Genomic DNA, 13092 nt, shown 5'->3' on the forward strand with positions numbered 1-13092 from the left:
GGCAATAGTTTAGTCTAATCAGAACATTAATGAGAGCTGCGCTATTGGATTTGTCCATGACCAAGAATACTGGGTAACTTTGGGGTAACAACAATAAAAAGACCAGAACATGGAGCAATGGGATAGAGTATCCTGGAAGAAGGCATCGCTGGCAGCATGAAGGAGAACACTCCAAGTGGCGCCTTTTTGTTGTTGGCCCCATTTTTTAAATTCTATTAACAATAATTTATTATATCACATCTTAAAAATAATGAATTTACATTACATCAAGCTTTTGTGGACTAGAACAGATGCATTAGACCGGGGGTATGCAGTAGACCCAGATGTTTCAACTAGAACCCAGCACTGAGGACAAGTTTGAACTCAATGGTCTAAATGGCTCCTTTCAACTCTATGATTTCAATTCCCAGCATTTTTTACAATTTCTAACATTCTAGGCCATATGGCAGGTGCTTCTGGAAGCTGAAGATCCAGACATCTGGAAATCGACCTTCTGCCCACTCCTGCATTAAGATAGCATGGTAAACTAAAAGGTATATATGCACAGGAGCAGGATATTACATGTCCAGGCAGAACTCATATATACAAATGCATGCAAATACTACTATACCACAGATTTTTATTTTATTAAACATTTTCTGAAAGTGAAGTGAGGAGATAGAGAATTCACTCAGAAAACAAGCATTTCTCTTTTCCAATTTCCCATGAAAAGTGTTAAAAGACAATCAAATTTTTATGCATTCCCTTTCCTAGGATATGGCCAACAACATACCTCAATAGTTAACCTTGCAGGGTGATTTTCAAATAACAATTGCTCTGCTATTTCCTGAACCGATTTAATAACTTCTTCTTTCTGATCAAGTTCTCTCATCAGTTCCTACCAAACAAAGAAATAGTTTAGTGTGTTAGAAGGTGGGAGGAAATAAGAAAGGTTACACTTAATGAGTTGGATTAAACATCGTGTGAATGGATTTCCATTAGCACAATGGGATTCCTGGAGCTCCTCCTCACCCATGTGCATGTGCCCTAAACCTACTCCAGAGGGCTCGCCAACACTCCAGAGCAGATGTTGCGTGAGTGTATGTGAGACAGAGACAGAAACTGTTTCAGCAGCAGTTTCCAATTTTGTTAGCAAATGACCTGCATTAGATCCATTCCCATTTCCATTTAAATAAAGTAGCAATGCTTACTGCATGGTATTCCTTTTTCCTTGCTATATTTGTGTTTCTTTCACTCCAGTCATAAGCAACTTCCTCCTCTTCTTTTTCATTCAACCATATGAGTTCCCTGGTAGCACGCGATACAAAATTGTGAAGGGTATCAAGGTGTCTTTCCTGATTTCTTGATGTATTCTTGAAAGGACAGAAATAAACCTGTTTTTTACTTCAAACCAGGGGTGAGGTACTTTGGAAAAATCAATTTCTGGAAGTCAATGACCTTCACCCATCCCATGAGTGAATCTGTGTGCACATACACATTTCCACACACTTCTTCCCACACCTAACCCTTCTCAGCAACTTGGATCATGACAGCTGGGAAGAAGGCAAATCCTCTTCTTTCACTGAGTGGTCATTATCTAAGCTGGTGAGATATGGTGGGGAGAGGTTAAAGCTTCCCTTCCTCCATTCCTAGCATTCCTCCTATGATCACTGCAAGAAGAGGTTTTACCCCAGTGCTTCTCCCATTGAGTTTGTTGGGAAAGAAGGCACATGTGGTTAAGTCTCCTTGTGTACCTTCTTTTCCAGGACAAGCAGACTCTGCAAAGAAAACAAGCATGCAAGTAGAGTCATCCCATATGCTTGTACCCTAGCAGAATCAGCTAAACCTTCTCTTGGTCTCTTGCTTTAAATCATTTGCTATCAAATGCATCAGACTCACAAGTAATGGCCTTACCAAAAGTTTTGCATATTGGCTCTCCAGTTTGTGCAATTTGTCTGCATAGCTGAGTTTAAGGGGTGCAGTCATTTGGATCTGTACAGAACAAAATGGGTCATAGTAAATATTTTTTTAAAAGCACATCAGGCATATATCATTTAAGTTACATATTTTGTATTATTGATGTAACAAAGGCATAGTTCTATAATCCAAGGTTATGAAACTAATTATTAAGAGTAATCCATGTTTAAAGATGTATGTACCATATATATATACATATATATATATATATATATAGCCACAAGGCTTTAAAAAAAGACTGTACCTCACTGATTTTTGCTTCTTTAAGGCTTGACTCAAATTCTTCAATAGCTTTGTGGACATTCTTGTGATTTTCTACATGGCTTTCAACACTTGGCAAATCCGAGCCCCATTCAACCCGATCAAGTTGCACCTTGTAGGTAGAAATTGAACATTAAAGTTTGAGTCCCCAAGCAGATAAGAAAAACGATTGGGTGCACACTGAAAACTGTACATGAAAAGATGTTACCTGCATTTCATCTACCCATCTTAAAAGGTCCTGGACAAATTTCATGTTGACTTCCTCCTCTGTCAAATTCTGATCAATAAATGCTGACTTCATCAGGGGTTTTCGAATCTGCATTAGTTTGAGTGTTTGCAGTCCACCAGTGTCAACTCCAGTTATGTAGCTTTGAATTAACCTTGGTGGGAAACCTGGTGTGTATGCTGGGGTGATGGCTGGAGTCAGTCTTGAAGAAAGACCTGATGATAAACCTGATGTTAAACTGGATGATGTCAAGGAGGGTGATAAGCCCTGGCTCAGTCCAGAGGTTAAACCAGGGCCTAAGTTTGGTGCAAATCCTGAGTTTAAGCTTTGTGTGATTCCTGATATCATCATCTTGGTCTGTTCTGTCGTCAGTGTCCTCCCCTTGCTGTAGATCGAGGAGCACTGTGTTCTTAAGGCCATAAGGTCATCTCGTAGTTTTGCAACCCTGTTTAAAACCCAGAAAGACATTTGCTATTTAAGTGAAAAACAAACAAACCCTCAGCATTCTCTGAGCATGCCCATGAATTGCTTTCAATTTTAAAAAAATATTAGAAGCCAGATCTACTTTGTACTTTAAAAGAGAGTGAAACAGTCTGATTAACCATGTTAGCACAGGAGAATTCAACCCATTAGTTCCATAAAGTTCTCTGATAATTTGAATGGTTGCTACATTATGAATTTTCTGAGGCAGTGGCAGCTAAGCCACAGTGTACCAAACAATGATATACATTTAGATGTCATAAACCCACCATAGTAAAAAGAGCTGGATTAAAAAAAAGCCCACTACAGTGCCTTGGGAAAAGTGGAGGGAGAATGAAGCTTACCCATCTCTTTGAAAAATGGAATGTTAGAATCAAAGGAATATTCTTTAGCATTAGACCAAACACTTAATCCCCAACATAGTTTCTTGATAGTAAAGGAAAGTCCTTCTGATTAGTTTCATCTCTGTCCTGACGTAAGTGTTCCAGGGAATGCATTAATACAGAAAATGCCTCCAATGAACTGAATATACTACCTCTGCTTCACAATCATTATTTCCATAATCATGGAAAGAAATAGATCAACTATTAAAATAATTGAGAGAAGCAGGGTATCTGTGCAGACTGTATTTTGTGTAAGACACTGTTCATGTGAATGTGTGTAAGACACTGTTCAAGCCAAGCAAAAATGATTGTTCAAATATGGTGTAACTTGTATTGATATCAATAGGACAAGAATACCTACCAAGAAGCAGTAACTCTAATTAGGCAGATGTTCATATGGCGTTCATGTGGGCACACAGGTTCACCAGCAAAAACACCCTGACAGTATCTCAGAACATTAGCAGAATATAAACATAGCCCCAAACATTACTAGAATATAGGGTATCATGCTAATAGAATTATGTATAGGATAATATGTTGTGAGGAATCAGTAGGCTCCTTAGATTGAATAGCAGGGGGAACATCAGAGATCAAGTCTTACATTAGGATTCTTCGTGCATTAATTCACAGATCACTTCCTTGTCCATGTATAAATTAATAGATATTCTCCTACTTAAAGTGGAAGCTCAGAGGTACGTTACACTTCAGGAATTGTTTAAGACAACTGGTAAATCCATCCAGAAACTCAACCCACTATTTGCAAAGGACTGCATTTTGCACATTTGTTCAATTCAGAAAAAATAGAGTAACATTTGGGGTAACAAAATTCCTTGCATCTATGTGCATCCTTTTGCAGTAACTGTCAGCAACAGACTTTATTAATATATGTCTTTGTTCAGCCACAAGCAGAATACAAGTTGAATCAGTACCCCTTTCCCTAAATAACAACATAAATGCATGTACCTCTGGACCAGCTGATCTGCCTGATAATATTTTCCATCAATAAGAATCTGGGCATCCATAACTTGCTGACGCAACAGATTCTCACATTCAAGTAGGTAACCTGCAATCTCCGCTTCATTCTGGAACTGCAGCCCGGATTCCAATCGCTTTCCATCCTAATTTTTAAAAAAAAAAAAAACAATGAATTCAGACATTCATTTAACCCAAATAGAAGCTCTTTATAAGACTCATGGGTTATTCTCATATTTTAATAATTATGTTTCCTTGGGCTTAGAGGCACTTTCTAATGTTTATTGGTGAGTTCACCTAGTGCTGCATTCAAACAGGCTCTGAATCCTCTAATGATGCAGTCAATAACAAGAAGAGAGAAAAAAATAGTTCTATGTTTAAAATACATAGCTAAGCAGTTCAGTGTCTGCTTTCATCAACAAGACTGCATGAGTTCATGCCAGGCACTGGGATCCAAGGTGACACCCCTAGGAATGCTAAGGATACAGCAAATTCACAGTCAAGTGACATCTGCTACCTAAGGGCAACACTCTCTGCCTTCTTTGTCCCATGTTTAAATGGACTTGCTATTGAAAATATTTCCAAGTCTGAAAGGCTGTGGCCACCAAGAATAAAACACTTTGGGAAAGTCTCTTTTAAAAAATACGTGCCTATTTTCCAACAAACTGCATGAGGTAGTTGTGCTGTCCTCTGTTCTATAATGTATTACGTTACTGGAGTTGCAAGCGATGCCCTTTTTATTGAAATAGGTCTGCTAAACATTTTGTTTTTGCTTGTGACATTTATTCTAAAATAAAATACATCTGAAACAAAGACTAGATTTGCAATGATGCAATGCCAGATCAGTAACAGAGGGGGTTAATTCGGCTCTCAAAGCTAAATTTCAAAGCTGAAGAAAAGCAGTGCCACAAGACCTATTTATGGCTGTTTAAAGGTGTAATAAACTGGCTATCAAGAGGTAGTATCCTTTAATTGGAAGGTGGTAACTGGATAAAAGTTTCACAATTGATTGTTGTGTTCCTTTTTAGTATTTTGACAGTAAAATATTAATTTAAATGCCAGACGCAGTATTATTGGAGCAACAAGAGAGCTTTATCCCCATTTCAGAAATTACAAGTCAGCCATCACAGAGATAAGCCCGGACAACCTCTTTCTTTTCATATAGATAGTCACAACCTTTCTAACATGGAAACATTCTTAACCAAAATGCTACCCAGTCTTAGGGTACCAGGAACAACATATATACTCTGGAACACACTAAAACTCCAAGCCCTTAAACTTAGCAGATGCTACCTTACACTCACAGGATAAATATCTACAGTGTGCTTTTAATCATTAAAAAAAAAACCTTATCTTGCATCTATATTGCAGATCACAATTTCCTGAAAATTCTTTCCACCCTCAGAATTCATAGGCATATGGTGGAATTGCCATAAGCACATACTCTTTTGCACAGAAACAAAGCCTTGGAATGCAGTGTTTAAAGCATTTCAAGATCACCCTCAGACCTTGACTCCCAGTTAGAAATCCAACTGTGTTAAGAAATCTTGTTAGAAACCCAACTGTGTTAGTGACAAAGGCAGAAGTTGAAACATTTAACAAAATAATTTTAAGCCTTTGCCCTTGTTTCAAGGGTATTTCAGAGTGTTTTTGCGACTGCCAACAAGCAGAACTATTCTTCTCATTTTCACATTTATTCTGGAAGACAGTGTGATAATGTTATAAGCAGAAGACCTGAGGCCAAATGACAGTGATCTATTCTTGGTCTTCTGCAATTCTAATTCCATCTAATGATGCATCCTGATTTTCAATACAGAAAAGAGAGAAGAAAGCAATTATTCAAATACACTTACTGACTGAAGTGCATTTCGAGCAAGCGTGAGTTTGTCTTCACAGCTCAGGCTGTCTCGCTGAACCCTGTTTGCAATCTGCTGCAGCATCTCTAACCTAGAGGATGTCAGTTTTAAAAAATCACATAGGTTGGCTCATTGTATTCTTAACATTAAAGTAACATTATAGTCCTTAACTCTGTCACCGAATAAAACACCACATTCTGTAACTTACCTGGCTCCTTCCATGGGACCATTGCCAAAGCTTATACAAGAATTAATAAGAGTTGGACCACAATTAACAGACAAGAAGTTTTCATTGGAATCAACACTGGTTCGGGTGCTAGTGCTGTTACTAAAGAGAGAGTCGCTGCTGTGGTAGCCATAAGTACTAGCATTCATTTTTATAGTCAAAAGGCTGCCCTTTTGGCTACTTAATGAGTTGAAATGCCTGCAGAAACATAAAGCTTCCCAGGACTAGACAGCTTTCAGGGCAGCTCGAATTCTGTATTTCTAAATAGGCCAGAGCACACATACTCAAAACTATGCAAATAATATTCTGATCCCACTTCAGAAGATTTTGCCTTCAGTTATATATGCCAATGTGGGCTTGGCTCTTCTAGCCTGAATTGCCTGCACAAGTATGGACTAATCAAAATGATTAGGGCGTTAACTAGGAAGGAAAAGTGCCAAATACTTTGTGTAAGTCTCATCCAATCTCAACAAATTAAATGATCTGAGGCACAGGGAGGGGACCCATCTTCTACCATTCTGCTACCTTTAGTAAAAATGACTGATCAACAAAGATATATTTTAATATATTGCTGTATTTAAACACACACACACCTGATTCAAGATACTCATGTTTTGCATTCTCATAGGCTCACAGTGGTTTCTCATTAAGGTCCACAGCCATTTTGCTTTAACAATGCTATAGCATCTGGAGCTCCCAGGCCATTCACTACAGCAATCTAAATATTTATTAGAACCAGTACTAAAGCTTGTATCACACCTATATTCCACTTAAATAGGCACTGGTCCCTTGAAAAGAATTAAAATTAAGCTTGCTTTTACATAGGCTTTATTACTTTAGGCACATACAACATTAAAAATTAAAAGATTAAAAGTAAGATAAAAGTAGTAAGATCAATTGTCAATGTTAGTCTATTCCTTTTGTTAGAGATACTGTGGAATTAATTGAAGCAGTGAATCCTTATTTTAATTGCTTTTCATGAAAGACTATCTATGGACCACCTACCTGCTTAAGCTATCTATACATCATCCAGAATCTTTGCCAAAATTGCTACATGAATTTTTACCTCTGCTTGGCAAATTAATTAAAATAAATTTAATGTGGAGATAACATCCATTTGCAATCATTGGCATTTGGCCCACAAGAAAGCAAAATGTAATCAGGTATTCTAAGTCTCATTTCATTTGGTGCAGGAACATTTAAGAATCTTCTCTTCTGGCCCTGAAAGAAGCTGCTGCCTCCCCCTCCCCGTCCCCCTCCTGTAAAGGTAGTGTACTTCATTCCTAGTCCTATTATTAAATAATTTCACATTCTATAAATCTGCACCCATATCTTGCCATCGCTGTTCAATCAAAAAGAGTTGTCCCTGTGAAGACTGAATTGGTTCACTATTCAGCCCTTGCATGTTTAGCAAAAAGATCACAGAGGTACATGCAAACATATGGCTGAATTATGGAGAGTTATGGCCGATAACAAAATAATGCACACACAGACTTTGAGTCTCCTCACACTTCTAAAAGAAGGGAGATTTTTTTTTGTAAGAAGTATCTGACAACTGACAAATTATCCCACTAGCCAAAGGCCATATATCAAAACTATATAATTGTTATGCACTACCTATGTGAACATAATTCTGCATAATACCCTTGAAAATAATGTAAATAAGATTAAGCCCAGGCTTAGAGGCTTTAATTAAACTATTATATCTATCACCAATGGGCTCAGCCTATCAAATCAATTACTAAATAGCCATTGTGCCAAAAGTTCACTTAAAGTATTCAATTTACTCCTTATGTCTATGTTACAAAATATTGCACTGGTCATTAAAAACAACTGGCAAAGAAGCATGCTTATAAAACAAAGCACCAACATACCTTTCAACTTCTGGTCGAAGTATTTTCTCTCTCTCCAACATAGCAATAATTAGCTTCCCCCATTCTTTCTCAATGTCATTTGGGTGGTAGCCTTGAGGAAGCTTGATACGCCCAAATTCTATCCAAACCTTCAAAAAACAAGGAATGAGTACATAAAACTGAGATAAAAGGAAACAAGCCCAGCACATAAAAATCCATTAATATATGGCTTACCTCCAGTAATTTATATAGGTGTTTGATTTTTGATTTATCTATCTCCTTTGGCGGAATTTCTGTTTCTTTAAATTGTAAATATTGGTTATAAAGTGCCTGAAGAAAAACAAACACATATTGCTGTCATGTTTCTAAAAGAGGCTGTTCTACTGGTCTACTAAAGTATATGAGAAATGACTTCTGCCCATCCAAGAGAAGCTGACATCTGCTGATCTACTCACTTTCAAAACCAGAACAGTTCTTGCATTCACAGAGGAAAAAGGAAACTTGTCAGTTTCTCACTCAGCCTCCACTTGACATCCCTTAGCCTGGAGTCCAACACTAACACTGACTCTTCCAAGCACTGGTGTTCACAATTGCAATCCACAAACCAGCTGGAAGGGCTGCACAGTTGGTAGGGTTGCACAAACATCAGCTCGATGTTTTTCTTACGAATGGGACGGAAGTCCAAATCTCCAAATTCGTGTTAGCTGTGGCAATGGCTTGCGCAGCCTCAAATGCTGTATTGTAGCACCCCAAGGCCAGGGAAGTCCCCTGTGTTGCTCAATACTTACATGAAAATTATATACATGTTTACACTTCCTTCCAAATATTTAATGCCTAAAAGGCAGTATGATGTGTAACTGATCAAGATCCTTTCCACTACCAAAGTAGACTGATTGAGAGGTCAGTCTAGATTTGCATCAGTGACCGCCCCCATGTATAAAACTCTGCTTGTGGAATGCTTCTTTGACAGACAAAAGGAGTCTAGCCTAGCCTTTTCTCTTAATGAAAAGGTACTTTCTATGCACAAGAATTTTGTACACTGGGGACCATTCACAGATGTGACCTATTTTACCATGTACTTTCCCAGAAGGACTGTACACACGCAGTTCCTCTTAAAGTATGGCTTGATTCTGACTAGTAGGGCTAAGCACCAGTGAGGTAGCTGCTGCAATGCTGGAAGTAGAGTAGGAGCAGGCTGTGCCTTTAGGAAAGAGCTGGGATCTTTGCAACCCAATTGTATGTGCTCATGGAGCACAGGGAATAATTGGTAAATTCAAAGTTCCAGAGAGGGGCAAGAAAAGTACCAGGCTAAACAATGAAAGAAATCAGAGGAAGCAGCCAAGAGAGGTCATACAAGAGAGTGTTTCACTTATGAGAAGAAGGCCAGGGACCCCTTTATGGCAAGAAAGGCTATGGACAGAGAATGGGATGGACAGGAATTGCATGACCAACATGCAATCAGAGAAAGATGGTGGGAATATGTAGAACAACTTTACACAAATGAGAATCAAGGCCAAGCTGTAAGAGAAGAAGGTATCCTAACAGAACTGGAACCAGATATCTTGGAGGAGGAAGGAGTGTGGGCACTCAACCAATTGCCTAACTGCAAAGCCCCTGGAATTCCAGCAGAGTTGTGAGACCACTGCCAACAAAAGCACGGACAATGCTTTGCCAAAATGTATGGAAATCTGGTCAGTGACCAAAAGAATGGAAAAGGTCAGTATTCATCCCACTACCAAAGAAGGGTGATACAAAAGACTGTTCCAACCACCAAACCATAGCCTTGATACCACACGCTAGTAACATCCTCTTGAAGATAATTCAACAACATTTGAACACAACCTCCAATAGAGAACTGTCTGATGTACAAGCGGCAATTCACAAAGGGAGAAAAAATGGGATCACATTGCTATCTATGTTGGATGATGGAAAAAGCAAAGGAATCCCAAAAAGACTACTACAAGTGTTTCATTGACAATACAAAAGCCTTCAGCTGTGTTGACCATGACAAACTCTGGAACTGCCTCAACAAAATGGGAATATCAACACACCACATCCAGCTCATTTAGTCACTATACTCTGATCAGGAAGCCACTGTAGGAACGGAATGTGGAGACCCAAAATGGTTCTGAATTGGAAAAGACACTCGGCAAGGTTGCATCCTGTCATCTGCACATATACACAGAAATAGTTATGAGGAATGCACATTTGGAGGAAACTACCATTGGGGTCAAAATCGGCAGTAGAAATATCATCAGCCTCTGATATGCAGATAATACAACTCCGCTCACAGAAAGCAAAGAAGATCTAGAGTGGCTAATCCCTAGAGTCAAAAAGGAAAGTGAAAAACTTAGATTGCACCTTAACATCTAGAAAACATAAGAAAATAATGACTGCAGAGAACACACAGTCAGAGTGCAGATTGACAAGGAAACCATCGAAACAGTAAAGGAATTCAACTTCCTGGGATCTAAAATTGACCAACGTGTTGACCATAGTCCTGAAATCAGAAGGCATGTAGCACTTGGAAGAAATGCAACATCAAGCATGAATAACATCAGGAAGAGTAAAGATATCAGCCTCTCTACCAAATGCAGATTAGTCAATGCAGTAATTTTCCTATTGCCATGTATGGCTGTGAAACGTGGAATCTGAAAAAGGCAGATAGAAGAAAGGTAGATGCTTTCGAATTGTGGTGCTGGAGATGACTGTTGTGCATCCCATGGTCTCCAAAAAATCACAAAGAAGTTCTAGACTGAGCCTCACCAAAATTATCACTTGAAACCAAGATCACCAAACAAAGACTGTCATATTTTGGCCATGCCATGAGAGCTGACTCACTTAAAAAGTCAATCAAGCTGGGGGTGATAAATAGAAAAGAAGGGGATGCCCCAGCACCCATTGGCTGGACACCATAAAGAAAGACACTGAGGTGGACATGGCGGTCTTGAAGGAAGCAGTACAAGACAGAGGCATGAAGAGCAATGATCCATGGAGTGGCCAGAGTTGACAACCGAGACATGATAGTTTTGTGACTCTCACTCTAAATGAGCAAGTGATATATTTAAGAAAATTGTGCAGAATCTATTTTAGCCAACAATATACTGACAATATAAGCAGATGACGGAACTAGCCCTGCCCCTTCCTGCAAAAATGGACAACTCCCACCTTGAGTTCCACAGGATTGTTTGGAAACACTCTGTCAGCCATTATTGTGGCATGGTGCCTGATCCACTGGATGAGGTAGTTCACCATATTCTGGTATTCAACCCACTTGACTTCAACATCCTAAAAGCAGCACACAGTGTATAAGTGGAAAGAAACAGCACATACACTTTTTATAACATTACAAGCCTGCAATCTAACAACTGGTTGGTTGGTTCAACTCAATATATGAAACAGCCCCACAGCCTGCACCCTTCACTTTACAGCTCTCACAACCCCTATGAAATTTCTAGGCCACAATACTGCTGTGACCACAATTGCCAGAATTTTTATTTATTTATTCATTCATTTGATTTATATTCTGCCTTTTTCCTACAAAGGGCTCAAGGCAGCTTACATCATTCTCCTCCTCCATCTTATCCCCACAACAACAACCCTGTGAGGAAGGTTGGGCTGAGAGTCTGTGACTGGCCCAAAGTCACCCAGTTGGCTCCATGGCTGTGCGGGGACTAGAACCCAGATCGTCTGAGTCCCAGTCACATGCTCTTAACCACTACACCACACTGGCTTTCAATTTTCTTTTCAAGCAACTCCTAAGAATCAGATTCTAGATTCTTAATCAAGAACCACACTAAGTTTCCTTGGCTCCTGGTTCCATTCTTCACAGTTTCCCTCCCTCCCTTCAGCAGACAATATGACATTTTGGCCTGACTCTATCTTCAACTTTGTTGCTCCATGAATGCCTAACTGCACACATTTGCCTCAGTGATAAAATTCCTTCTCAGGCATGCTGCTAAATGTATAGATACTAAGCAGGGTCAGCAGAGCTGATGTGTACCCATTTAGTCTACTGGAACCCATTTAGTCTATGCATATAGGAAATATGTGAACAAGGGAAACTCTTGTGTACAGCTTCAGGTCTCTTACGTTTTCTATTTCTGAGTCCTCTTCCTGATTCACCCTTCCCCAAAATGTTACTGTAACCTGTGTTAGGCTTTAGCCTCAGCCATACTGACACCTATCCTTTCCTTCACAAAGCTGGATTCAAATGTTTTGGCAAGATTACCCCAGTCTAACTATTACGTTCATAAATAACAAACCATACTGTCACACCAGCTCAAAAAACTAGTGTCAGTGACTTTTCACCACAGGTACAATGCAAGATTTTAGTAATATCACTTTAATAGAATTTTAGTAATTTTCATGTAAACTGGGGACAAGTGCAACTAGAGAAAAAGGAATTATTAAATCCTAGCAAGATCAAGCAATTGCATGTCCTATTCTCATTATAACTGCCTGTGAAATTAATCTTTCTCCCTAACAAATGTTATGCATATTAAATAAGTTTTAAGTACTAATCTCTCACTTACATGTGCACTGATGCCTTCACCACCTTCAGGTACTTTGGGAAATGCATCATAAAGTGATGAAACATAAGTGATTACTGACTTCTCATCAGGCGAGGAGACGTCAACATCTATAAAGAGGTGGCAGAGTTAATGTTTGCCATACATACATTAGAGCATTTCCAATGTAATCTAAAGCTACTACCCATTAGTGATCCCATTCACTAACTCACCTTCAGGATCCAGAAGTCTGGCAACACCAAGTTTTTCTGCTACAAAAAAAGCATGCTCTAAATTTGCAAGGTTGCTTTGAACAGCAACGGTATTCATGTCTATCAGGTCCGGCCTGTAAGACAAGAGCAACCATT

General features: G+C 39.0%; 1 protein-coding gene across 31 annotated transcripts in view; it reads right to left on the reverse strand.

The window, feature by feature from the left end:
- DST (dystonin) overlaps positions 1 to 13092 on the reverse strand; it is a 370183-nt gene that overhangs the window by 169905 nt on the left and 187186 nt on the right. For 29 of the 31 annotated variants that reach the window (XM_044421565.1, XM_044421571.1, XM_044421551.1 and 26 more), the window contains 12 exons: positions 12958 to 13070; positions 12749 to 12855; positions 11382 to 11501; positions 8448 to 8543; positions 8235 to 8362; positions 6132 to 6225; positions 4270 to 4424; positions 2426 to 2888; positions 2201 to 2329; positions 1894 to 1971; positions 1191 to 1352; positions 773 to 877 (listed from right to left, as the gene is read on the reverse strand). In XM_044421565.1, the coding sequence (XP_044277500.1) occupies positions 773 to 877; positions 1191 to 1352; positions 1894 to 1971; positions 2201 to 2329; positions 2426 to 2888; positions 4270 to 4424; positions 6132 to 6225; positions 8235 to 8362; positions 8448 to 8543; positions 11382 to 11501; positions 12749 to 12855; positions 12958 to 13070 (1750 nt within the window). Of the gene's footprint in view, positions 1 to 772; positions 878 to 1190; positions 1353 to 1893; positions 1972 to 2200; positions 2330 to 2425; positions 2889 to 4269; positions 4425 to 6131; positions 6226 to 6342; positions 6834 to 8234; positions 8363 to 8447; positions 8544 to 11381; positions 11502 to 12748; positions 12856 to 12957; positions 13071 to 13092 lie in introns of those variants that run through there. The other 2 variants (XM_044421574.1, XM_044421576.1) reach the window with 2 other exon arrangements.

This window comes from Varanus komodoensis, unplaced genomic scaffold, assembly GCF_004798865.1.
Source record: "Varanus komodoensis strain SLA01 unplaced genomic scaffold, ASM479886v1 scaffold12, whole genome shotgun sequence".
Classification (NCBI taxonomy): Eukaryota; Metazoa; Chordata; class Lepidosauria; order Squamata; family Varanidae; genus Varanus; species Varanus komodoensis.